The sequence below is a fragment of the Paroedura picta genome, chromosome 4, assembly GCF_049243985.1.
Source record: "Paroedura picta isolate Pp20150507F chromosome 4, Ppicta_v3.0, whole genome shotgun sequence".
NCBI classification, from domain to species: domain Eukaryota; kingdom Metazoa; phylum Chordata; class Lepidosauria; order Squamata; family Gekkonidae; genus Paroedura; species Paroedura picta.
Window position 1 is genome coordinate 85,142,921 of NC_135372.1, and position 24,616 is coordinate 85,167,536.

Here is a 24,616-nt window from a genome sequence, read left to right on the forward strand (position 1 = left end):
ATCAAGGTCTTAAGGTCTCCTCGGGTCAATGCCAAACCACAGCCTATTAACTACTCCTGGCTTTCAGCAGAAATAATGATGAGGTTTTGAGAACATATGGAAACAACTAGGCAAAAGGCTTTTATGAGGAACTTTAACAGGGGGCATGATTTGGCAAACAGAAATTCAAGCAGACGATTTCATGGGTTTGCTTCCTTAACTGTCCCTTTAAAGAAACTAAACTCTTTCCTCATTGTGGAATGTCAGATTCAGCCAGGTTTTCTCTCTGACATGGGAGAGTCTTTTAAGTGACTCTCCCTGGACCTGTTTTGAGGAGTTGGTTTCCCTGACACTGACCTCATCTAGGTGGCTTTTGCAGCTAGCCATAGCATTACAGTCAATTAGGGTTGATGAGGTAAAACCAACCTCCTTCAGTAAGCTAATGGAATTATTGGATTTATGCAAACACATAAACTGCTTTTCATTCTGTTTGGTATTTTGTGAGGTTTTGTATTTGACCCAATAATGAATTAATAACATTTCTTCCCACATAACTAGAGGAATCCTAAACCCCACCTGTTTTATTTGCTTTCCTCATATAACTTCAACATGTTGCCTGTATGCTCTGGTTCAGTTCCCCATGGCAAGTTCTGCTATTTTTTTTCCTTTTCACCCACCTCCCAGATCCTAGCTATTTTTTCTTGTTTTGCTGATGAGTAACCCAATGCTAAGTCATGTACAAATATCCCATTCTAGTATCATACCTTGTCCCCAAGGAGCCTTAGGAAAGGAAGAGAGAGAGCTACAAACCATCAGGTATTTTCCCTAAGCAGTAAAGCAAAATTCATAGCACTTAAAGTATTTTAAAATAGATTGAAGTTGTGTAGGTGAAGCTCCTTCCACTCTCTTTCATCTTACCAGAGTGTTGCTAACATCTAGGTGGGACCTGAAGCTCTCCCAGAATTACAACTAGGCTAGTTGTTTGCCGTCTTCCTGCTGGCACTCTGGCAAGCAGGGAGAGAGAACATTGTGACACTCCCAGGAAAAACCCAGAGCTAGCTTCACTTTGCTTTAGGGATCACTGGAAACTCTATGGTTTCACCATAGAGGAATTGCCAGCAACTCTTAGGGTTTCTGTCACAGACTACAGAGATCAGTTTTCCCTGGAGAAAAATAGCTTCTTTGTAAGGTGTACTACACTGCATTAAACTCACTGAGGTCCCCTCTCCCCAGCTCCACTCCCAAATCTCCAAGAATTTCCCAACATGGAGTTGGAAACCCTATTCTACCTCCCTTGGTACATTGTTTAAGGATAAAGTTGCCTTAGATTAGAAAAAAAAATGTTAAGATATGTAGCAGGTCAAACAGCCACATCAATTATACCATACAATATTGCTTAGGAAGGCTTTTGTGGTGGTGTGATAAATCACCAGCTGCTGTTATTAGGACATGTCCACATTAAAATGTCATATTTTAGATCCTCGCTATGGATGCTTAGTTGTGTTCCTTAAGGAGACACTTTTTCTGTCAACTGACTAAGTATAAGTTTTGTTAACATGGTGTTATTTTTATGCAGTAGAAAACTACTTGCTTTATACTACAGACAGTTTTGGTATACTGATAATATTCTAAATTTTGAAATTACCAGTTAAATGAAAATGCCTCATTTCAAATAAGATGCATTTCTTCAGGAAGTATATAGGCAGTTTAAATTATGATACTTGCTTCCATTCTGGGATGGAAACAAAAAATTAGGGGGTGCACAAAATTCACTGTGGATTTCTTAAATATCTTGGAGAAACAATAAGTAATAATTTATTGTCAGCAGCACTTGCTAGGCGGTCTGTTGATTTTCATAGGTATGTTGAGGGTTTTTTGTATAGTATTTTTGTAAATCACCCATAAAAACTGAATAATCCTTTCCTCAAACTTAGTTGTGTAGTACTTTGTGCATTTAGGAACATTTTCCTTTCATCCAGTAAATGCTGACTATGTTGGGGCTGGGTAATTCCTCAGCCAGGTTAAAAACTACATATTCAGTAAGCACATTTCAGGATTGTGATTTGGTGCATTAAAAGGTCTCTGCAAAAAATCGGAACAATCAGAAGTGATAATACTTTACCTTAAGTTAAAATAATAGGAAAAGGTAAGTCTGTTTGTGAAGAACTAACAATGGACCCTATAAATGTTCCAAGATAAACAGACATGAAGACCTGAATAGGTTTTTAAAGCTGAGTAAGGAGAAGAATGAACTGTAGCAGGCAGGAGAATGGCTGTGTTTAAAAGGCTCCGGTGATTTCTGCTCTTTAGCTAAATGAAGTATGTTCAGAACTTTTTGATCTGAACTTGTAGATTTGTGGTATAATAAAAAGGTGATTTATGGGCAGGTTCACATGATTCCTTAGAACAGGTGGCATTCTTAGCAGTGGAATGATACTTTCCTCGATCTAACCATGAAACAAATCCAACATAGAACTGGCTTTTATTGGAAAACCTCAGAACAAAGCTCATGTTCATATCTATACTTTTTATGCCCCTTAATTGAAAAAGGTGGTAATTCTGTCAGAGGTGCTATGTTCATTGAATGCATTTTGATCACATTATAATTACAAGACCAGCAAAGGCTGCAGTTCACAATCCATTTAACTATGAAGCAGTCCTGTTAGATTTATTGGAACTGTTCTAAAGTCAGTGGATTGTGGATTGCAGCCAAAACAACTTTTCCTCCTGAGCAGATGACCTTTTATTTAAAGGACAGTTCAAAAGTAGTGTCGTTTCCCCCCCCCAAAGGTGCCTGAATTATTATTTCATATAAACCTTTTGACAATACTTGTCTATTTCTTTGATGCTAGAATAAAAGCCAAATACTACCTTCTATTAAAACAAACCAAAATAACACAAAACAGTATGGATGTTCTCAAATTCTCCAGAACTTTTCATCAGCCTGGATGTTTTAAAACAAGAAGAGGGGAGAGGTGATAAAAATACAAAGGCCATAAACTTAAGGCCTTGGGTAAAATGTTGCTTAGGTATTCATATTTCAAATGATGATAATGCCATTGTTCACCTATCAGAAGGAAGCAGCAAGAAATGGAAACCTAGCTGTCAGGCTGATGGCATGACACTACTTATTGGAAAGGTTGCATTATAGAAAAACATGACCCTTCCAGGTTTTCCTGGAAATGTCACACCATCACTGCCAGCTACCTCTTGGTTCTCCAAAGGGTGCAGTCTATGACATCAAATCCTTGCTGAGCCTCCCCTCCTCCCCAAATCTTTCATTTCTCAGACTTCATGCCTAATTTCCAGGAATGTTCCAACCCAAGAAGAAGAAGATTTGGTTCTTATATGCTGCTTTTATCTACCTGAAGGAGTCTCAAAGCAGCTTACATTCACCTTCCCTTTTCTCTCCCCACAACAGACACCCTGTGAGGGAGGTGAGGCTGAGAGAGCCTTGATCTTACTACTCAGAACAGCTTTAGCAGTGCTGTGGCGAGCCCAAGGTCACCCAGCTGGTTGCATGTGGAAGAGAAGGAGCAAGGAATCAAGCCCAGCTCACCAGATTAAAAATCTGTACTCCAAACACCAGAGTTGGCCCTTACCTATGAAGTCCCCCCCCAAACATCTATGATGTGTACTTTTGTAATCCAACCCCAATTTCCCTTTTTTCCAGACTTTCTCTCTGGATGACATTTCATTTACCAATGTATTTTTATAGAAATCAATTTACCTTGAGACCAGTTTAAAAGTGAAAACAAATATGGTTTCACAGTAGATGTGTGGTGAATGCTGGCCAGAAATTGAAATGTGGCAGCTATGTAGCAAAAATTCTCCTAGGTATATTTAAGAGCACATTGTAGAAATACAGTTTGAATTTTCCACTTCTACAGGAAGTTCAGTGTGCTGAAAAGATTGGTGGCTCAGCAGCTAAATGGATCAATTCATCTCTCTGTAAGTTCTCTTTCTCAAAAGTCCAAAACATTCCCCACGTGTTCCAGCCTGGGCTTCAGCATCTTCTATGACCCATAAAATGTGAGATTAGCATCTCACTAATTTAAACAGGCTGCAAAAGGCCTGGGTTTAAAGGATTTCTTACCTTTTGAGTCTTATAGGCTGCAGAGGAAACAGCTCATCCATGGATTTCCTGTGGATTCTGAATATAGGGCTAATAAAAATATAAGCTCAGAAAAATGTTGATTGGTAGAAAAGGAATCTAAAATGCTTAAAGTAAAAAATGTTATATTTCTGGCTATGTTACCTACACTTTGCGAGTATGTATTGGAGGATGTTTTTATCGCTTTCATTCAGAGTCTATTCAACTACTTTCTGGGTGTGAGGCAGCTGTGCGGAAAACCTATGTAGTGACCCAGTCGTGTATACTTACTATTATATCCATTTATTGGAAAGCTCCTGAAATTTCCCTTCCTGAACCAGATTTTTATTTCATTCATTTCTTTCATATCCTAAGCAAGTAAAAGGTACTACTGATAGTGTGCATGCACATGAAAGCTTATATCTTGAATAAACCTTTGTTGATCTTAAAGGGACCTCTGGACTCAAATGTTGTTTCGCTGCTTCAGCTCAACACGGATAAACACCTGAATCCACTGAAATTCTTTGTAATCACTAAGAGGATGGCATGCCATATTTTCAATTGTTTTACATGCCAATATGCATGTGGCTTATCTTTAACCGCTCCTAGCGGAGCAGATAAGATATTTTGTTAAGGGCACCAAAGGTGGGCCCTGTCCATGATGAGGAAGGGTGGCCATAGGCCCCTTCCTCTAAAATGACAATGGGGGGGCCCAAAGCGCCTGCCGATTGGGCCCTCCGATTGTCAGTCCGCCAGCAAGGGAACAATTGGGAGCCGCGCACAGCACGGCTCCCAATTGGTACCTTGCCGCCGGGCTGACTAATCGGGAGGCGCAAAGTGCCTCCCGATCCGTCCCCCTGCCTCCTCGCCTGCAGCTGCCCGCCCACCGCCATTACTTCCCTCCTCTCCACCAGGCCAGGTCACCGCCTCGCTGCGCTGCCGCGTCCTCGCGTCCTCGCCGCACCGCCTCCACACGACAAGACTCTAAGCGTCCCCAGGTAGCTGGCGACATGGGGGGGAGCCTTGCTGAGCGACCCCGCACCGCGCTCCACCGCGCCATGCCTGCATCGTGACCGCCGATTCCTGAAACCCGCCCGAGCCGCCCCGCGCTGCACTGCCCCACGCCCGTGCCGCCCGCACCGACTCCCAGGCCCCGCTCACCCCCCAACCACAGCCGTGCCAGACCCGCCAGCCCTGCCGACTACCCACTAGCGCCCACTGCATTAACACTGCAGCGGGCTTATTTACTAGTAGTAATATATTATATAAGAGCCTCTTGTGGCGCAGAGTGGTAAGGCAGCCGTCTGAAAGCTTTGCCCATGAGGCTGGGAGTTCAATCCCAGCAGCTGGCTCAAGGTTGACTCAGCCTTCCATCCTTCCGAGGTCGGTAAAATGAGTACCCAGCTTGCTGCTGGGGGGTAAACAGTAATGACTGGGGAAGGCACTGGCAAACCACCCCGTATTGAGTCTGCCATGAAAACACTAGAGGGCGTCACCCCAAGGGTCAGACATGACTCAGTGCTTGCACGGGGGATACCTTTACCTTTACCTTTAATATATTATATAAATATTAAGTTTGTTGATCTACTTTCCATGGGATTTTCTTGAGTCACCGTCAATTACAAGAGACTTGGCTATAGAAGTGAGAAAGTTACTCGATATGCCATTCCCCTGACACATGATTCAGAAGTTCACGGGGTTGTTACACACTGAGGATTAAACTGAAAGGGGAGTGGTAAACATCTCTAGATTGCTACCAGTCTCTTAATAGCACTAATTTATTAACAAGGGGGATAGTTTAGTGTCATGTTTCACAGTCACTTTGATAATGAAAACTGGTCATAGAAATGGACAGAAGAACTTCTGTCTTGCATACTGTATGTTGTGACAGAGGTTCAAATTTATTTATAAATCATCATTATCATCATTGTAATATATGAGGAATATTTGTTAGTCTTTTAATTAATTAAATTTATGGTTACATAATCCTGAGAGCACCAAAGATATCCTTTGGAAGACAATCCAAGCATCCTGTGTGCTAGATAAAAAGTTGTTGTGTTCTAATTTTCTTTATATATTAAAAATTGGAATAAAGCCCATTGTGGGGGTGCAATTCAATGGGCTCCAGAAAATTGTTGTTGGTCATCTCTTTAATTTTTCATGAAACATTAAAATACAGAATGTGGAATCATTTGCAGTAGGATAATGTACATGCACCATTTGATGACACACACTGGTTCAAAATAGAAAAAGGAATGAGCCAAGGTTTTATTCTTTCCCTCTTCCTGTTTAACTTGTATGCTGAGATCATTATGAAAGATATTGAACTCAAAGAATCAAACACTGGAATTAAGATTGGAGGAAGGAATATAACTAATCTTCGGTATTCTGATGACACTAACTTCCTGTCAGAAATTTAGGAAGGCCTAGAACAGATTAAAGGCAATGAAGTATGTAAGAAATTTGGCCCTTTCTTAAACACTAAAATGACAAAAATAATGAGCACTGCAAAAACAGACATGTCACATTAACAATTGATGGTGAAGAGATAGAATGCATTCAAGAATTCATTTTTCTTGGATCACAAATTGATGTGAGTGGCAATTGCAGTAAGGAAATAAAATGTTGAATTGTTCTGGGTCACTCAACAATTATGAGCTTGAACTGAACATGGAAAAGCAAGGACATAAGCCTGACTGCCGAATATAGATTCATTAGATCTATCATTTTTCCAATACCCCTTATGGCTGTGAAAGTTGGACAATGAAAATATTGGACAAGAGAAGAATTGATTCATTTGAACTTTGATGTTGGAGAAGGCTTCTGCTGGTTCTGTGGACAGCAAAAGTCACAAACGAGAAAATACTACAGCACATAAAGTCTAATATATCATTGGTAGGCAAAATCATGAAATTCCAGCAAGTATGCTAGGATTGGTCAATGGAAAAAGGAAACCAGGCCTACAAAGGGCACAGTGGTTGGATGTGATCAGGATGGACACTGTGAGGATCTTCAATTACCCAGACACTGGTTAGAACATTGTATGGCTGAGGGAGGCTGTGTGGAATCAGGGATCATGGCAGTAGTTGCACCATAGTATCACCAAGTGGATATGATTGAATGGCTGACAACAACAACAACAATCCTCCTAAGGCAAAAGATGCAGACCCCCTTCTCTGTGTTGACCCACCATGTTTTTAGTTGTTTGAGTTGTTCTGGTTTTAGAGTTTGTGAAGATTATTATGGCATTATATTTTCCGAGTTTTCTGTTTGTTAATTTTTTGTTGTAATTTTTGTTGTAATTTTTTGTTGTAATTGTCCATTATATAATTCCATACATAGTATCATGTTGATGAGGATGCATGCAAATAAATCAACAAAGGAGATGGAATACTCTGGGCAGAGATGCTCTGTCTTCTTAGTGCTTGCGGAGGCCACAATGGGAGCACTTCTGGAATTGCCTCTCTCCCCCCATCATTGTCTTCAACCAGAGGTTGAATACTTTTTTGGTTGTTCTTCCATTAACTGTCCTCCCTGGCTGTATTATGTGTGCTTGTGTTTATATATTTTATAGAAATTAGAATTATTGTATGTATACTTCGTGTAATAAGAGCCTCTTGTGGCGCAGAGTGGTAAGGCAGCAGAAATGCTGTCTGAAGCTGTCTGTCCATGAGGCTGGGAGTTCAATCCCAGCAGCTGGCTCAAGGTTGACTCAGCCTTCCATCCTTCCGAGGTCGGTAAAATGAGTACCCAGCTTGCTGGGGAGTAAACGATAATGACTGGGGAAGGCACTGGCAAACCACCCCGTATTGAGTCTGCCATGAAAACGCTGGAGGGCGTCACCCCAAGGGTCAGACATGACCCGGTGCTTGCACAGGGGATACCTTTACCTTTACCTTACTTCGTTTAATATAATTTAATGCTTTAGATGTTTTAGTGTTGAAATGTTTTGATGTTGGCCACATTGGGACCATATTTGAGTGGAAGGCGAATAGAAATATTTGAATTAAATACATAAGGGCCAGAATAAAGGTAAAGGTAAAGGTATCCCCTGTGCAAGCACCAAGTCATGTCTGACCCTTGGGGTGACGCCCTCCAGCGTTTTCATGGCAGACTCAATACGGGGTGGTTTGCCAGTGCCTTCCCCAGTCATTACCGTTTACCCCCCAGCAGCAAGCTGGGTACTCATTTTACCGACCTCGGAAGGATGGAAGGCTGAGTCAACCTTGAGCCGGCTGCTGGGATTGAACTCCCAGCCTCATGGGCAGAGCTTTCAGACGGCTGCCTTACCACTCTGCGCCACAAGAGGCTCTAAGGGCCAGAATAGGCCATATCAAATAAATTATGTGTTTGTATGCTTATAAATCAAAACCAATGATTCTTAATCTTTGTCCAAATTCATTCAAAGTGGGTAGAATGCCCTTCATCTAGTAAAACTGAAATAAACCTTGGCAAGGGAAGACAGCAAATTTATTCATGCATCATGTCTCTCCCTGTATCAGTGTATCAGGTATTTCATGTATTTTACACCTCATTTTACAATATATTTAACTCATATTTACTTTCAATGCATATGCAGGTGCTGTTTGCTTTGAACCAAACATTACTACAGCATGAAAGTCTCCGAGCAGGCAGCTTACAGGCCCCTTACACCACGGAAGATCTTATTAAGCACTACAACTGTGGAGACCTCAATGCTGTCATATTCAATCATGATACTTCACAGGTATGTTGTCTTCAGAACACATGCATATTTTAGAGGCTTCTGGCCAACCATCTGACTGCTTAGTACCCTAGTTTATTGTTCTTCAATAGATAGGCAAAGGACAGAAATCTTTTGGCCCTCATATGTGATGTATGGCAGTGGTCCCCAACCTTTCCGAGGCTGGGGACCGGCAGGGCATCGGGCCGCGCCCCCGCGGACCGCGCCCGTGCGGGCCACGCCCGCGGATCGGGCCGCGCCCACGCCGCGCCCGCGGATCGGGCCGCACCCGAGCCGCGCCCGCGAGCCGCGCCCGGGCCGCGCCCACGGATCGGGCCACGCCCACGCCGCGCCCGCGGATCGGGCCGCACCCGAGCCGCGCCCGCGGGCCGCGCCCACGGGCCGCGCCCGCGGATCGGGCCGAGCGGGCATGGCCCGCACAGGCGCGGCCCGGCCCTGATTCCCTCTCCCCGCCTCCCGCAGTAAGAAGCTTCCCGGGCCGCAAGCTTGCGGCCTGGGAAGTTTTTTACTGCGGGGGCGGGGCGGGGAGAGGGAGCTGCGGCCCGGTGCCATGGCCTTTGCGGCCCGGCACCGGGCCGCGGCCCGCAGGTTGGGGACCACTGATGTATGGACTCTATATTTCTATTTAAATTAGAACTTTTCTGACTAGCACCCAAAAAATACAGCAAGAACCATGATGATCTTTAATCCTGTGGACATAACATGGTCAACATTCTGTTCAACAATGTTTTAAAAATAAAAGGAAACCTATCAAATCCTATGCTGACAGGCTCATATAATAAGACAGTAATATAAAAGTATTTCTATATAAATGTATGACTCAAATCCAAAGAATTGCAGGCAGTGTTCAAACAGGGATTTCCTCCCCCTTTTTTCTGCAACTTTACTTTATGCATACTTTTAGAGCCACTCGTCAAGGTGGCAGGTCTCTCCAGAAATATGGGTCATGTGGCATGGGAGTGTAGCAGATATGGGAAATGGATAGGAATCAGAGAAAGAGACTTTCTGCTTTCAAAGGGAGCACTTTGCATCCAGGGTTAAATGTTCATATTAGATTTATGACCTGTGAAACTTGAAGGCCTGAAGAAATATAGACACTTGCATGTTTTTTACATGGTTAAACATAATTTACTTTCCTAACTTCCTAAGTAGTTTCCAGTTTTAACCATGGCATCTGCACATTGTTGGATATTGTGTTGCAGTATAGCTGTCATCGCATAATTTTTTAAAATATATATATTATTTTTTTCAAAAAAGAAAAAGACAAACAGAAAGGGAAATATATATATCACAATCTAAGAATTATTATGAAATGCATAATGCAATAAAGACCCGCGATGAGGCTACAAGAACATCTTATTGCACGCTTATGAGGGCGTATGAGATGGTGGTGAAAGTGGCAAAGAGAGATTTTTTTTGCCGTGGAAATCATGTCTGCAAGCTCTCACCCGGCCCATTTATTTAGGGTAGTTCGATTGAGGGGCGCCAACATTTTAGTTAATTGGAACTTGACTGTTAGGCATTAGTGAGCTATTTTGCAGATAAAATAGCTCTGCTGTGACCTTCCTGCCACGATTAATACAGTAAACACACTGGAGGCCTGTTGGCCGCCCTTGGCAGTGAGGTTTGATGGCTTCAGGCGCCTTTCTTCTTCTGAAGTGGACAAGTTGCTGGGATTGATCAGAGCGACCACTTGCCCCCTTGACCCTAGTCCTTCCTGGCTCCTCAAAGAAGGTGGCCAGAGCATAGGAGGCCAACTCAGGGACATTATCAACTGCTCCTTGGGTTCTGGGGAGTTCCCTGAGAGGCTGGAGGAGGCAGTGGTTCGCCCTCGCGTCCCAGGCCAGGAATTTGGCCATGACCATTGACGCCTCTCTGACTATGGAGGCGCAGGTCAAGAGAGTAGCAGGCCAAGTATTTTTCCATCTTCACCAAGCCCAGCTACTAGCGCCCTACCTGTCCTCTGATCACTTAGCCACAGTGATCCATGCGATCCACAGTGCGATCCACAGTGATCCACCTCCAGACTAGATTTCTTTGACTTGCTCTACGCGGGCCTACCCTTGTCCTTGATCCAGAAACTTCAGCTAGTGCAAAATGCAGCTGCTAGGGTTCTCACTGGCACATCTTGGAGGGTCCATATCCAGCCTGTGCTGACGCAGCTGCACTGGTTGCAAATTGCTGCCTGAATCCGGTTCTAGGTTTTGGTATTAACCTTTAAGGCTTTCCTGTGAAAGAAAATAAAGAAAATATAAATTGTTGTGACACATCTTCTAATTAACTATTAGACCTTTAGCTGATGATGGGTACTGAAATTGTGTTATTGTTCCCCCTGCTGACACCACTCCTTTCCTCTCATTTTCTTTAACCTACTGTTTCTTTTTTCTTTTATTTTCTTCTTTAACCCTCATGGGTTTGGAGCCATCTGAAAAACTGGAATACTGGAATTAGATTTTAGATGTTTTATTATCTTAGTAATTTAGTTGACTGTCGATGTTTTTTTTACCTGCCTTATTTTTAAAGTATCAGGATAGAAAATCCCATGTCCACCAGATCAATGAGATTAAACAGCCACTTTATAGGCACTATTACTCGTTAAAGTGCAGTCATAAGCAGAGTTATGTATTTCTAAACCTATTGATTTCAGTGGATTTAGAAGGGTATACATCTGTTTAGGATTGCACTTTCATTTTCTTTTTTATCTCATTCATTGTTGAAATTTTGTATCAATGGATTATATTTTCTTGCTTTGAAGTATTTAAAATCCATGTTGAAAAAATTATGTGAAACCTCTTATTCACGTCGTGGGGCAGGGGGCAGGGTGGACTGGCAAAAGCATGTTCTCCAATAAATAACAGCAAGTATTGTCATTGTGTTTCTTTATGTAACATGTAGCAAAATTTTGAATCTATTGTCTCCAGGATGTGGGACATTCAATTGTGCCAGCTAAAATTCATAATGGAAAAGCCATTGCTGTGACAGAAGTGTTAACTCTTTTAAAACCTGAACTCTATTGCGTGTAGTTCTTCTGTTAGGAAAATTATGACAGTTTAGTTGCAGAGTGGGTGAGGGTATGCTAGAGGCTCTCTGGCTTTAGTTTCCTTTGCATTGCAGGAAGGAGCTATATCTGTACTTAGGGACAATTAAAAGATTAATTAATTTAATCCTAAATGTTCTTTATGTTTAAATGATGATCTGACTTGTGATTCTATGATTCATTGAGATTGATTATACCACCAATCATGTTTTATCCTCTTTTATCCTTGTTTTGTTATTTGCTATAAGATGGGGTTTTATCATGTTTTATGCTGGGGTTATATTGTACCCTGCCAAAAGTCCCGGGAGAGTGGCAGGGAAAAATCTAAGGAATAAACAAACAAATAAATACAGTTTGAATATTCAGCTACGTTATAGCAACGGGATTTGCCCTTGAAATGTGTGCAGCATCAGCACTGAATAAAGGAAAGATAGTTGAATAAAGAGAAATCAAGATGACAAACAGCAAAATTAGAAGAAGAAGAAGAAGAAGAAGAAGAAGAAGAAGAAGAAGAAGAAGAAGAGTTGATTCTTATATGCTGCTTTTCCCTACCTGAAGAAGGCTCAAAGTGGCTTACAGTTGCCTTCCCATTCCTCTCCCCACAACAGACAACCTGTGGGGTGGGTGAGGCTGAGAGAGCCCTGATATCACTGCTTGGTCAGAACAGTTTTATCAGTGCCGTGGCGAGCCCAAGGTCACCCAGCTGGTTGCATGTGGGGGAGCGCGTAATCGAACCTGGCATGCCAGATTAGAAGTCTGCACTCCTAACCACTACACCAAACTGACACTCAGTTAGAATCATAGAATCATAGAGTTGGAAGGGGCCATACAGGCCATCTAGTCCAACCCCCTGCTCTACGCAGGATCAGCCCTAAGCATCCTAAAGCATCCAAGAAAAGTGTGTATCCAACCTTTGCTTGAAGACTGCCAGTGAGGGGGCATTCACCACCTCCTTAGGCAGCCTATTCCACTGCTGAACTACTCTGACTGTGAAAAATGTTTTCCTGATATCAAGCCTATATCGTTGTACTTGAAGTTTAAACCCATTACTGCGTGTCCTCGCCTCTGCAGCCAGCAGAAACAGCATCCTGCCCTCCTCCAAGTGACAACCTTTCAAATACTTAAAGAGGGCTATCATGTCCCCTCTCAACCTCCTTTTCTCCAGGCTGAACATTCCCAAGTCCCTCAACCTATCTACATAGGGCTTGGTCCCTTGGCCCCAGGTCATCTTCGTCGCTCTCCTCTGTACCCTTTCAATTTTATTGACGTCCTTCTTGAAGTGAGGCCTCCAGAACTGCACACAGTACTCTAGGTGTGGTCTGACCAGTGCCGTATACAATGGGACTATGACATCTTGTGATTTTAATGTGATGCCCCTGTTGATACAGCCCAAAATGGCATTCACCTTTTTTACCGCTGTATCACACTGCCTGCTCATGTTTAGTTTACAATCCACAAGTACCCCAAGGTCTCGTTCACACACAGTGTTACCTAGAAGCGTATCCCCCATCCAGTAGGCATGCTTTTCATTTTTCTGACCCAGATGCAGAACTTTACACTTATCTTTATTAAATTGCATCTTGTTCTCATTTGCCCATTTTTCCATTGTGTTCAGATCTCGTTGAACTCTGTCTCTCTCTGTGGATTTTGAAGAGAACTATGTCACAATGGAGTTACAACTATTTTGTACTAGAATCCTTGCAAGAATTACTATCTTATTATCTTACTATCACTCAGAAATTCATGGGAGCACAAACTAGATTTACATTTTTTTAATTTATTTATGATTTTTTGGATCAAACTATAAAGCTACATTTAAAATATCAGTTGATGCTGAAAAATGTGTTTATTGAAAAATCAACAGTATAAAACCGAAGACATCATTAAAACACCATATGCAAAGTAGTGAGTCAATATATTAGAGCAGTGGTCCCCAACCCCCGGTCCGGAGACCAGTGCCGGTCCACGGATCAGTTGGTACCGGTCCGTGACTCCTCCTTGTCCTCCTTACTGGCTGCTGCCTGGGGGCCTGCCCTGCCACTCTGCTGCCAGCTCACCTTTGGGGCTCTCTGGCGGCCACCATGGCTGGGGCTCCCCCTCGGCGTGGCACTGTGCAGTTGCTGCAGGCACCGCCCCCCAGCGGATGGCGGGAAAGCAAGTGGAGCAGGGACTCAAGCGGCAGCAACATCCCTCGGCAAAAGACTACCCCCCGTCCGGGCCTCAGTAAAATTGTGAAGTGTTGACCGGTCCCTGGTGATAAAAAGGTTGGGGGCCACTGTATTAGAGGAGATACTTTTTGTCCTATGTATATACTGTGCAATTTAATAGCAGCACAGAACCTAGCAGTGCAGAGAGTTGTTCGACTGTTTTCATTGTTAAGTTTCTTTATTATCCATTGAGGAAAAACTTTGGAGTCTGTCTAGAATTGGCTGAATTAAATTGCCTCTGATGGTGTTATAGATAGGACAGTGTAATAATACATGTTCTATTGTTTCTATCTGGCCACTAGCCCATGGACAGTCTCTGTGACAGGGAAATTTTCTTGTAGCAGCCCTCCAGAACAGCTGAGGGCAGGGCATAAACGAGACTAGATCATGGAGAATGATGAAACAAAGATTCTTTGTGACTTTATTGCAAACAAACATTTGTAGTAGAACAATCCTGATATCACAGTTATCTGGGAAAATAGGACTGAGATTATTGATATTGCAAGCTTAGGAGACAGCAGAATAGAAAAGAAAGAGCAGGAGAAAATTATGAAATACTAAGACCAATAAATACAGTCAGATTGCCTCTGGAAGAAGAAGCCCTTGCAGTGGCTTAGAAGTCTCAAGAAACTCCTGAACATTCTGGGTACTAAGCAAATGACACCTGCTCAACTCCAGAATACAGTGTTGCTTGGAACAGCAAGAATCCTGTGAAGATACACCTTCAGTTCCCAAGAACTTGGATAGACCTTAAATTGCAGAACACTATCTACCAGTGACTATTCAATATCATCATGTGTTATTCCTTTAACTGGAATGCATTCCACGCAGGGTTTGTTTTTTTTTCAGTATCACATATGGCTATCTATATGCCATTGGTCAGGTTCTGGCACTAAAGTTGAACAATAGCTTTATTATCATCTGTTTTTGGCTAGAAAGAGCTTGGAGGAAAGGTAGGGTTGGGGTTTGGAGCCTTGTATTCATTCTCATCTCCTTTTGCTCCCAATGAAAATGAATGTTAATCTAATAATGAACAAATGCCATAAGGAGTATAACAAAAGCCAACACAATCACTGAAGTAAAAATAAAATGAATGTAAAAATAAATACACACTTCTGTAGAAAATGGTCTTCCTCATTCCACTACCCCAGAATGATAGGAGGATAGAAGAGTGCTTGGACTCAAAAGCTCACGCCCTGAATACATCTTTGTTGGTCTTAAAGGTGCTATTGGATTCTGATTTTATTGTACCCCAGAATGATGTCATTCACAGTTGGTGGGTCACCATTTTCTTTCTCTTTTTCCAAACCTGACACCACTTCCTTATTTTTCATTTCAGCTCCCTAACTTCATCAATACAACCCTTCCTCCACATGAGCAAGTCACAGCACAAGAGATTGACAACTATTTCCGACAGGAACTAATCTACAAGAGGAATGAAAGAATGGGGAAAAGAGTGATGGACCTTTTAAAAGAGAATGCTGACAAGAGTTTCTTCTTTGCCTTTGGAGCAGGTAAAAGACCATCTATTAGCTCAATGTATATTCAAAATGAAATCTATAGAAACATGTCTTGCATTAACATAGTTGCAAAAGAGTGCTGTAGCAAAACAAGTTTCATAGCTGGCAACTAGGCTTCCACTGAAGTGAAAGAAAATGAGCAATTTCATGTTCACAATAATGACACAAAATTGGCCCCTGGATCCAGCATTTCAGACCTTTCGTTTACGAACACCTTAAAGTGAACTCCAACCATTATTCATTTCTTGGAGGAGGGGGATCAAGAGAAGAGGGAGCAGTAAGGAAAATATTTTGCAACAACATATGTATTGCATGTGGGAATACACCCTAGTCTCCTGTATATATTCTGGCCTGTGTCCAGTATTGGAGTTTCCAGTTTATTATTTGCCTCCCATGGAGCCAGCATGTTTTTAAAATAGGTACAAGCCTACTTCATGCATATCCACTTAGAGTGTCAGGTTTCGGCGATCTGTTCTACCCTGGGAGAATGAGATGATCGCAAACACTTGGAGTGATACTCCCTCCTCCTTTCCAAACTGAAAACAGATGCTGTTTATTGAGCAGCATCATTTCAATAAAGTGTAGAAAAGAAAGTTGTGCAGAAAGTTTGTTCTCCTTTTGATACAGCTAATGTAAGCCATGCTACGAAGAAAACAAATGGTTTTTCTATCATCTATTCATTGCCAGGATATGGCATGAAAGACAAAAGGGACCCAGTGGTGTGGAACCATTGATTTATTGGGAAATAGGCCTTTGGGTTCTGTTCATTTGTTGTATTTCATTCTTTAGCTAATAATAGAGAGGGAACATCATGATGTTAATACAGGGATTATTAAAATTGGTAATAATTAACAGCTGTGAAGATGACCGATCAGTGAAATAGAAGATAAATCTTCATGTGATGTGGTAATACATAAATCATGAGATTGATATTTTTGTTTGTGATTTCTTGGGTTAGGTCCATGGCACTAAATAGTAGTGTGATACAAATGGAGGACCCAGGCCCACAAAGACTTACAAGCAGGGTGAGCATCTTGAGGGCAGGCAAAGAGTGCTTCCTGAACCCAAGGGAGAGGGAGAAAGGTTGGCCATACTTAGCAATCATGTTACCTGTGTAGCAGGTGACTGCCGCATGGGCCTGGGTGACTGCTTGTGGGATTGCATCTCTCCATAAGGCACACCTGCTTTCTGGCACTGAGCTGGGTGGGGCCTCAGAGGTGTGTACTCAAGGCAGAAGCAGCAACAGGGAGTTGGGATGTGGAGGGTAGGATGCTTCTTCTCCCCACCCTGTGAATCACTGTTTTCTTACCTCTGTGGAAGATTTCAGGAACAGATCAGAGGAAGGAGACTTTTATATCCCTGATGATGCCCTGCTAGAGTTAGCCTCCATTGGGCTGTCATGATGGGTTAATGTCTGGGGTCTGGGGCCCTGTGGTATGTGTGGGGAGGATTCTTCCTCCCCACGTGATGGACAGCTTTGGCACCCTGATGGCACACAGAGGGATTAACACTCAGGAGAAGTGTGCAGGTATAAACATGAGAGACCATTTGGTGGGTCAGTGACTGGGATTAATCTGCTCCCCACCCTGAGAAATTGTAGAGAAGTGGGTGGCAGGGTGAGGCTCCCTGTCAATTTGGTGCGTGTAGCTTGCACATGGACCATTTTATATACTTCTACAGCTGTGTATGACATTTCCCCCCAAACACTTTCCAGGACATTGGGGGGCATTGACCCCCCCCCCACCAATCCAGTCTGCACATAACTTGGAGGTCATGTAGGGGAACATCTCAGAAACATCTGTTCTGAATTTGATGTCTCTAGCTTGCACCGGGCCTGTTCTGAAGCTGCACCTAACATTTCCCCAAAAGCATTTTCCTGGGGACTGTTTTGTGGGGACTGTGACTTAGATCCCCAAAGTTCAATCCTCACCAAACTTGGAGAAAAGAGAGGACAGTCATTTGGAGTTTCTTCTGCAAGCTTGGATTCTTTAGTATGCCAGGGGGGCATTATACCCCAACATAAATTTTATGAACCAGTTCAGTTCATTTGAAGCCATTTTCATTGGGTTTGGTTTGTGGGTCTGCCATGAACTATGAACCAAGCTGCATTCTTATGGTTTGTGCCCATCCCTATTGACTTGGTCTCCCGCCAGACCTTCTGAAGGCACCTGGATATTGGCCATGTGTGACACAGATTATTGGAGTCAATCGGCCACTGGCCTGGTCAGAAATGGCTTTATGACTGAACTGGCCCTGGAATGACCATTTCGGCATCATCTTTTTCTTCCCAACACTGGCATCAGAGGCTACAGAGTCCATAACTAAAACCAGTAAATGGTGGCTGATCCAGTAGTTGGGATCCTGGACTCCTGTGAGGTTTGCCTTCCCTTCAGGAGTCTTGTAAGTATGGTAGGTTTCTAATAGGAAATAATGGGGCCACTATTTCCAATGCATGGACCTGACCTAACATCCATAGGAGATTCTTTCAAGGTAGGCATTATGTTCGATGAGGCTAGGCTTGGCCTGCTGGATTGACTGGTCAGATCTAACACATAGAACATAACAGCCCTTAACAATTTGAAGGGCAAGGAGAAAGAATAAGTAGGAAACAGAATTCCCTACAGCAATTTGCTGTCTTTCTTCCTTTCCTTTCCACTATTGCTGCCTTGGAGGAAGGGAGAATAATGAAGGAATGCCCCAACCGGAGAAGAAGAGTTGGTTCTTATATGCTGCTTTTCTCTACCCAAAGGAGTCTCAAAGCAGCTTATATTTGCCTTACCTTTTAACTCCCCACAACAGACACCCTGTGAGGTAGGTGAGGCTACTCCATATGTTTCTCCATCCTTTCTTGAGGCTATCTGTGCTTGTAGCCACCATCACTTATTGCAGCAGTGAATTCCACGTCATCTTAAAAAAAACCCCTAATCTAGTACTTCCTAGAATTTTCAGTCACTTCTTCCCAAAATTTCACCCCCCCCCCAAGAAATCAATACATATTTCCGAATACTAATAGCAGAGGGGAGGGGAATGAATAAATGTAAGAAATGCTGACCAATGAGAATTTTGTGAGGCATATAAATTTGCCTGATATATGTATTTTTATCAATTATTTGTAGTCCTTAGTTTTGTATTTATAAAAACTGGTACTACAGATATTTTTAGCAAACAGTTCTTGACCCATTGAATACGATACTTGCATTTGAAACCCAACCATTCTTCTAATCTAGGACATAGGGCTTGATTATCACCTTTGGGGGGATTAAATAAAGGAGTTAGCTTGACAAGGTTTCAAGTAGAGTAGGTCTTTTTTCAAAAACTTTACCCTTGTGAACTCAAGAGATTGTTAGAGTTGGATTGAACCAGAAGTTTTCCAAGTGCACTTTACAGCTGAGAAGTAGACAGGCTGCCAGGAGCTCAAGTGCCATTAAAAAGAGTTAATATTTTGGAAACAAAGAATATACACATGAAATCAGTGTTTAGAAATAACTTCTGGTTTATTTCATTTTTATGGGCAAATAATTCACTAGGAACATATGTGATAACAAATAGAGTTTATTCATGTTGTCATTTTATGAATGTCATTTTCCTTTAAAAAAAAACTATTTACTTTCATGTGTCTGTTTCTGTTTTGTACTTTATTTTTCTTTAATAATCATATTTTACCATGTTGGGACTTAGTGGTTGTATTTCTCATATCAGTTCAGATGTTGTTCCAGAGCATGCTGTTTGTTGTTTGCCTTATTATTTAAGGGCGTAATGGTGTTTGAATTACCAGCAAACTGATGTTCTCCTAAAGATAATGTCTGACTGCATTGTTTTGATGCATATGCTGTTTCAGTCTTGTCTAGCTTTGAATCTAATAATATAGCACACTATTCTGTTTTTGCATGTTTTTTCATCAGATTTTTCAAATTTACCTATTTCATAGAAACTAAAAAAATGAATCTTATTTATATAAGATACATTAAATATACATTGTATTTCAGAAAAACTGACCCCTGCCTCTCCCCTGATGATCGCCAGGAATTTGAGCGGGATATACAGGGGACATGTAGTCTGCACTATTATTTAAATAGTTTCAAGTTCTAGAAACACAGTGGGTCCAATGGAAAAGTTCATGGAAGGAGTTCAGGCATCCATAAGTGTTTTGAGCAATTTCATCCTTAAGTACTGAAGATGTACCGGAGGACTGGAAGAGAGCAAATGTTATTCCGATCTTCAAAAAAGGGAGGAAGGAAGACCCGGGAAACTACAGACCAGTGAGTCTGACCTCTGTTGTGGGGAAGATAATGGAGCAGATATTAAAGGGAGCAATCTGCAAATATCTGGAGGACAATTTGTTGATCCAAGGAAGTCAGCATGGATTTGTCTCCAACAGGTCCTGTCAGACCAACCTGGTTTCCTTTTTTGACCAAGTAACAGGTTTGCTGGATCGTGGCAATTCGGTTGATGTCGTTTACTTGGATTTTAGTAAAACTTTTGATAAGGTTCCCCATGATGTTCTGATGGATAAATTGAAGGACTGCAATCTGGATTTTCAGATAGTTAGGTGGATAGGGAATTGGTTAGAGAACCGCACTCAAAGAGTCGTTGTCAGTGGTGTTTCATCAGACTGGAGGGAGGTGAGTAGCGGGGTACCTCAGGGCTCGGTGCTCGGCCCGGTACTTTTTAACATATTTATTAATGATCTAGATGAGGGGGTGGAGGGACTACTCATCAAGTTTGCAGATGACACCAAATTGGGAGGACTGGCAAATACTTCGGAAGATAGAGACAGAGTTCAATGAGACCTGAACACAATGGGCAAATGGGAAAATGAGAACAAGATGCAATTTAATAAAGATAAGTGTAAAGTTCTGCATCTGGGTCAGAAAAATGAAAAGCATGCCTACTGGATGGGGGATACGCTTCTAGGTAACACTGTGTGTGAACGAGACCTTGGGGTACTTGTGGATTGTAAGCTAAACATGAGCAGGCAGTGTGATACAGCGGTAAAAAAGGTGAATGCCATTTTGGGCTGTATCAACAGGGGCATCACATCAAAATCACAAGATGTCATAGTCCCATTGTATACGGCACTGGTCAGACCACACCTGGAGTACTGTGTGCAGTTCTGGAGGCCTCACTTCAAGAAGGACATAGATAAAATTGAAAAGATACAGAGGAGAGCGACGAAGAGGATCTGGGGCCAAGGGACCAAGTCCTATGAAGATAGGTTGAGGGACTTGGGAATGTTCAGCCTGGAGAAAAGGAGGTTGAGAGGGGACATGATAGCCCTCTTTAAGTATTTGAAAGGTTGTCACTTGGAGGAGGGCAGGATGCTGTTTCCGTTGGCTGCAGAGGAGAGGACACGCAGTAATGGGTTTAAACTACAAGTAAAACGATATAGGCTTAATATCAGGAAAACATTTTTCACAGTCAGAGTAGTTCAGCAGTGGAATAGGCTGCCTAAGGAGGTGGTGAGTGCCCCCTCACTGGCAGTCTTCAAGCAAAGGTTGGATACACACTTTTCTTGGATGCTTTAGGATGCTTAGGGCTGATCCTGCGTAGAGCAGGGGGTTGGACTAGATGGCCTGTATGGCCCCTTCCATGATTCTATTATTCTAACTTGAAGTTTGATGATAAAGAATTTGAGCTTGTTAAACATTTCTATTCCTTGCCTCCATCATTAAAGTGAGAACGCAACCAAGGAATAAGAAGGAGATTGAGTCGTGTACAGACACCCATGAAAGAGATCGAAGAAATCCTTAAGTGTAAGGATGTAAGATAATGATAATGATAATGATTACTATGTATGGGTGTGAAAATTAGTCTGTGAAGAAAGCTGATAGGAAGAAGTTAGATTCCTTTGAAATGTGATGATGAAGGAAAGTTTTACATATACCATGACCCCCCCCCCCCCGACAAAGAAGTCAGTTCTAGATAAAGCCTGAACTCTCCCTAGCAGCTAACATGACTAAACTGAGGGTATTGTACTTTGGTCACATTATGGCCCATTATGCACGGCCGCCGAAACGGCTATTTCTGGTCACATGGAAAACGCGGAGGGGGAAGACGCGACGCATACCGGTTATGGGCGGGGCGTGACGGTGGCAAAACCCAGAGTAACCGATTATGCACGCGGCGATCCGGGCGCCGCTTCTGGTTGTGCCCCGGTCACCCGGAAGCTGTGCTTTCTTCGGCGTTTCACTGACACGGCTTTTTCGGCAGCATGCACCGAAGCTGCAGCCGGTTGCAGCCGGCTCCGTGCATTATCGGTGATTTTAGTCGCCGCCATTCCACCCCGAATGTACGCTAAAACCCCCGTGCATAATGGGTCTATGAGAAGACAAGAGTCACTGGCAAAGATAATAATGCTAGCAAAAGCTGAAGGGAACAGGAAAAGGAAAACTCAACATAAGATGGATTCTTAGTCAAGAAAGCCACAGCCCTCAGTTTGCAAGACATGAGCTAAGCTGATAACAATAAGACGTTTTGGAGATTGTTAATTCATAGGGTTGTCATAAGTTGAAGGCAACTTGACAGCACAATACTGTTTCCTGGTATCTGTCTGTGTGCATTACTGGTACAGATAATGGCAATGATGGGAATATATTAGGACAGGATTTCAGAACATTTCCAGGAGAGAATGAGTGAATAAAGTTTCATTTAAATATTGGGTTACTGGGTTACTGGTAAGTTGAGTTACTGGTTACTTCAGCTAAAGAGTGGTCTAAATCTCTAGGGTTATACACTCTGTGGTTTCATGAGTAATAAAAGACACAATCCCTCTCTAACTGAACTCATATACAAAATACAAATAATAATACAAAATTGAGTTGCATTGCAAGTCAGGATGTTTGAGGTAATCAAAATTTGGACACTCAGGTTCCACTACAATGAGATTAGTGGGTAGAATCTGTTTCGGTTGTGTTTAGGCTTATCCTTCCCTGGGTTCTGTTGCTTACTTCATTTAACTATCAAATTTATCTTTTTTTCTGAACTATATTAGTTTTGTGACCAGATTTTGTTAAGCAGTACAGTGGTGAAAAAAGAGAAGTAAAGAGCAGTGCAGCCAACTGAGAGCATAATGAAAGTTCTAGTTGTCTGTAACATTGAACTAGTTACAAACAATGTCGAATTTCAAGCCTGTCTTTCAGCAGACAGTAAAGCACCATTACACGGTGTATGTCCTAATCTGCTGGCATACTTACAGCCATTGTACATGCAAAAACCTATTAAGTGATTAGTCTTCACAGTAGGGAAGTCATTCTAAATGAAAATTAGGCATGAAATTGGTCACACATTTTTGCAGGAGGAACCAGGAGGAACTGGACTTCAGAAATCTCAGATGTAGTTTTCAGAGTGCCAGAATGCTTTTGAGATTATTATTCTGCACTAACATTCATAAGAAGAAAAGGAGATAATAAAAATATTATATGTGTATATGAGGGGTAGTTATGGTCAAGGACCTTGTCCCCAGGGACAATTTCAATGTTCTAACTTCTTATTTAATCAGCTCAGACAACTACATTGGCTAAATCAAACAAGGTCTGATCCCTAGTGTTTGCCAGCATGGGAGGCATATTTTATATGGTGGTTAGGATAACCCAAGAGCAAGTTTAGCTGTCTCATACTTGTAGCCAGGTTGGTATAGCCCTCAACACTAACATGTCTCTGCAACCTCTTTGATAGGATGGTTACACTGATATGGTATCTGTAATAATATTTGGGAAGAAATTGAGAAGAAATTAGGAAGAAATTGAGGTAGTGACAGAAATGGGGAAGAAATTGAGGTAGTGACAGATTTTATTTTCCTGGGCTCCAAGATCACTGCAGATGGGGACTGCATCAAAGAAATTAAAAGACGCTTGCTCCTGGGGAGGAAAGCTATGGCAAATCTAGACAGCATCCTAAAAAGCAGAGACATCACCCTGCCAACAAAAGTGCACCTAGTAGAATCATAGAATCATAGAGTTGGAAGGGGACATACAGGCCATCTAGTCCAACCCCCTGCTCAATGCAGGATCAGCCCTAAGCATCCTAAAGCATCCAAGAAAAGTGTGTATCCAACCTTTGCTTGAAGACTGCCAGTGAGGGGGAGCTCACCACCTCCTTAGGCAGCCTATTCCACTGCTGGACTACTCGACTGTGAAAAAATTTTTCTTGATATCTAGCCTATATCGTTGTACTTGAAGTTTAAACTCATTACTGCCTGTCCTCTCCTCTGCAGCCAACAGAAACAGCATCCTGCCCTCCTCCAAGTGACAACCTTTCAAATACTTAAAGAGGGCTATCATGTCCCCTCTCAACCTCCTTTTCTCCAGGCTGAACATTCCCAAGTCCCTCAACCTATCTTCATAGTCAAGTATATGGTCTTCCCAGTTGCAATGTATGGCTGTGAAAGTTAGACCATAAGGAAGGCCAAGCGTCAAAGAATGGAGGCTTTTGAACTCTGGTGCTGGAGAAGACTCTTGCGAGTCCCTTGGACTGCAAGGCGAATAAACCAGTCAGTCCTAGAGGATGTCAGCCCTGACTGCTCCTTAGAAGGCCAGATCCTGAAGATGAAACTCAAATACTTTGGCCACTTCATGAGAAGGAAGGACTCCCTGAAGAAGAGCCTAATGCTGGGAGCGATTGAGGGCAAAAGAAGAAGGGGATGACAGAGAATGAGGTGGCTGGATGGAGTCACTGAAGCAGTCGGTGCAAACTTAAATGGACTCTGGGGAATGGTAGAGGACAGGAAGGCCTGGAGGATCATCGTCCATGGGGTCGTGATGGGTCAGACATGACTTCGCACCTAACAACAACAACAACAACAACAACAATAATATTTAAGTTTTAATGAAGAAAATTACAGGTGAACTGACTTATCTTATCTTGTATAGCAACTTTATTTTGGAGATGAAGGAAAAACTGCATTGTTCAAGATGAGAGGAAAAAATCTCATATCTCTATATGTGTAGTGGTTAGGAGTGCAGAATTCTAATCTGGCCACCCCCCACCCACATGCAGCCAGCTGGGTGGTCTTGGGCTTGCCACGGTGCTGATAAAGCTGTTTTGACCAAGCAGTGATAT

The 24,616-nt window shown here is 42.4% G+C and overlaps 1 protein-coding gene across 2 annotated transcripts in view; it reads left to right on the forward strand.

Moving 5' to 3' along the window:
* TRABD2B (TraB domain containing 2B) overlaps positions 1-24,616 on the forward strand; it is a 321,979-nt gene that overhangs the window by 219,281 nt on the left and 78,082 nt on the right. The window contains exons 3-4 of one of the 2 annotated variants that reach the window (XM_077333817.1): positions 8,652-8,798; positions 15,379-15,553. In XM_077333817.1, the coding sequence (XP_077189932.1) occupies positions 8,652-8,798; positions 15,379-15,553 (322 nt within the window). The remainder of the gene's footprint in view (positions 1-8,651; positions 8,799-15,378; positions 15,554-24,616) is intronic. The other variant, XM_077333818.1, reaches the window with a different exon arrangement.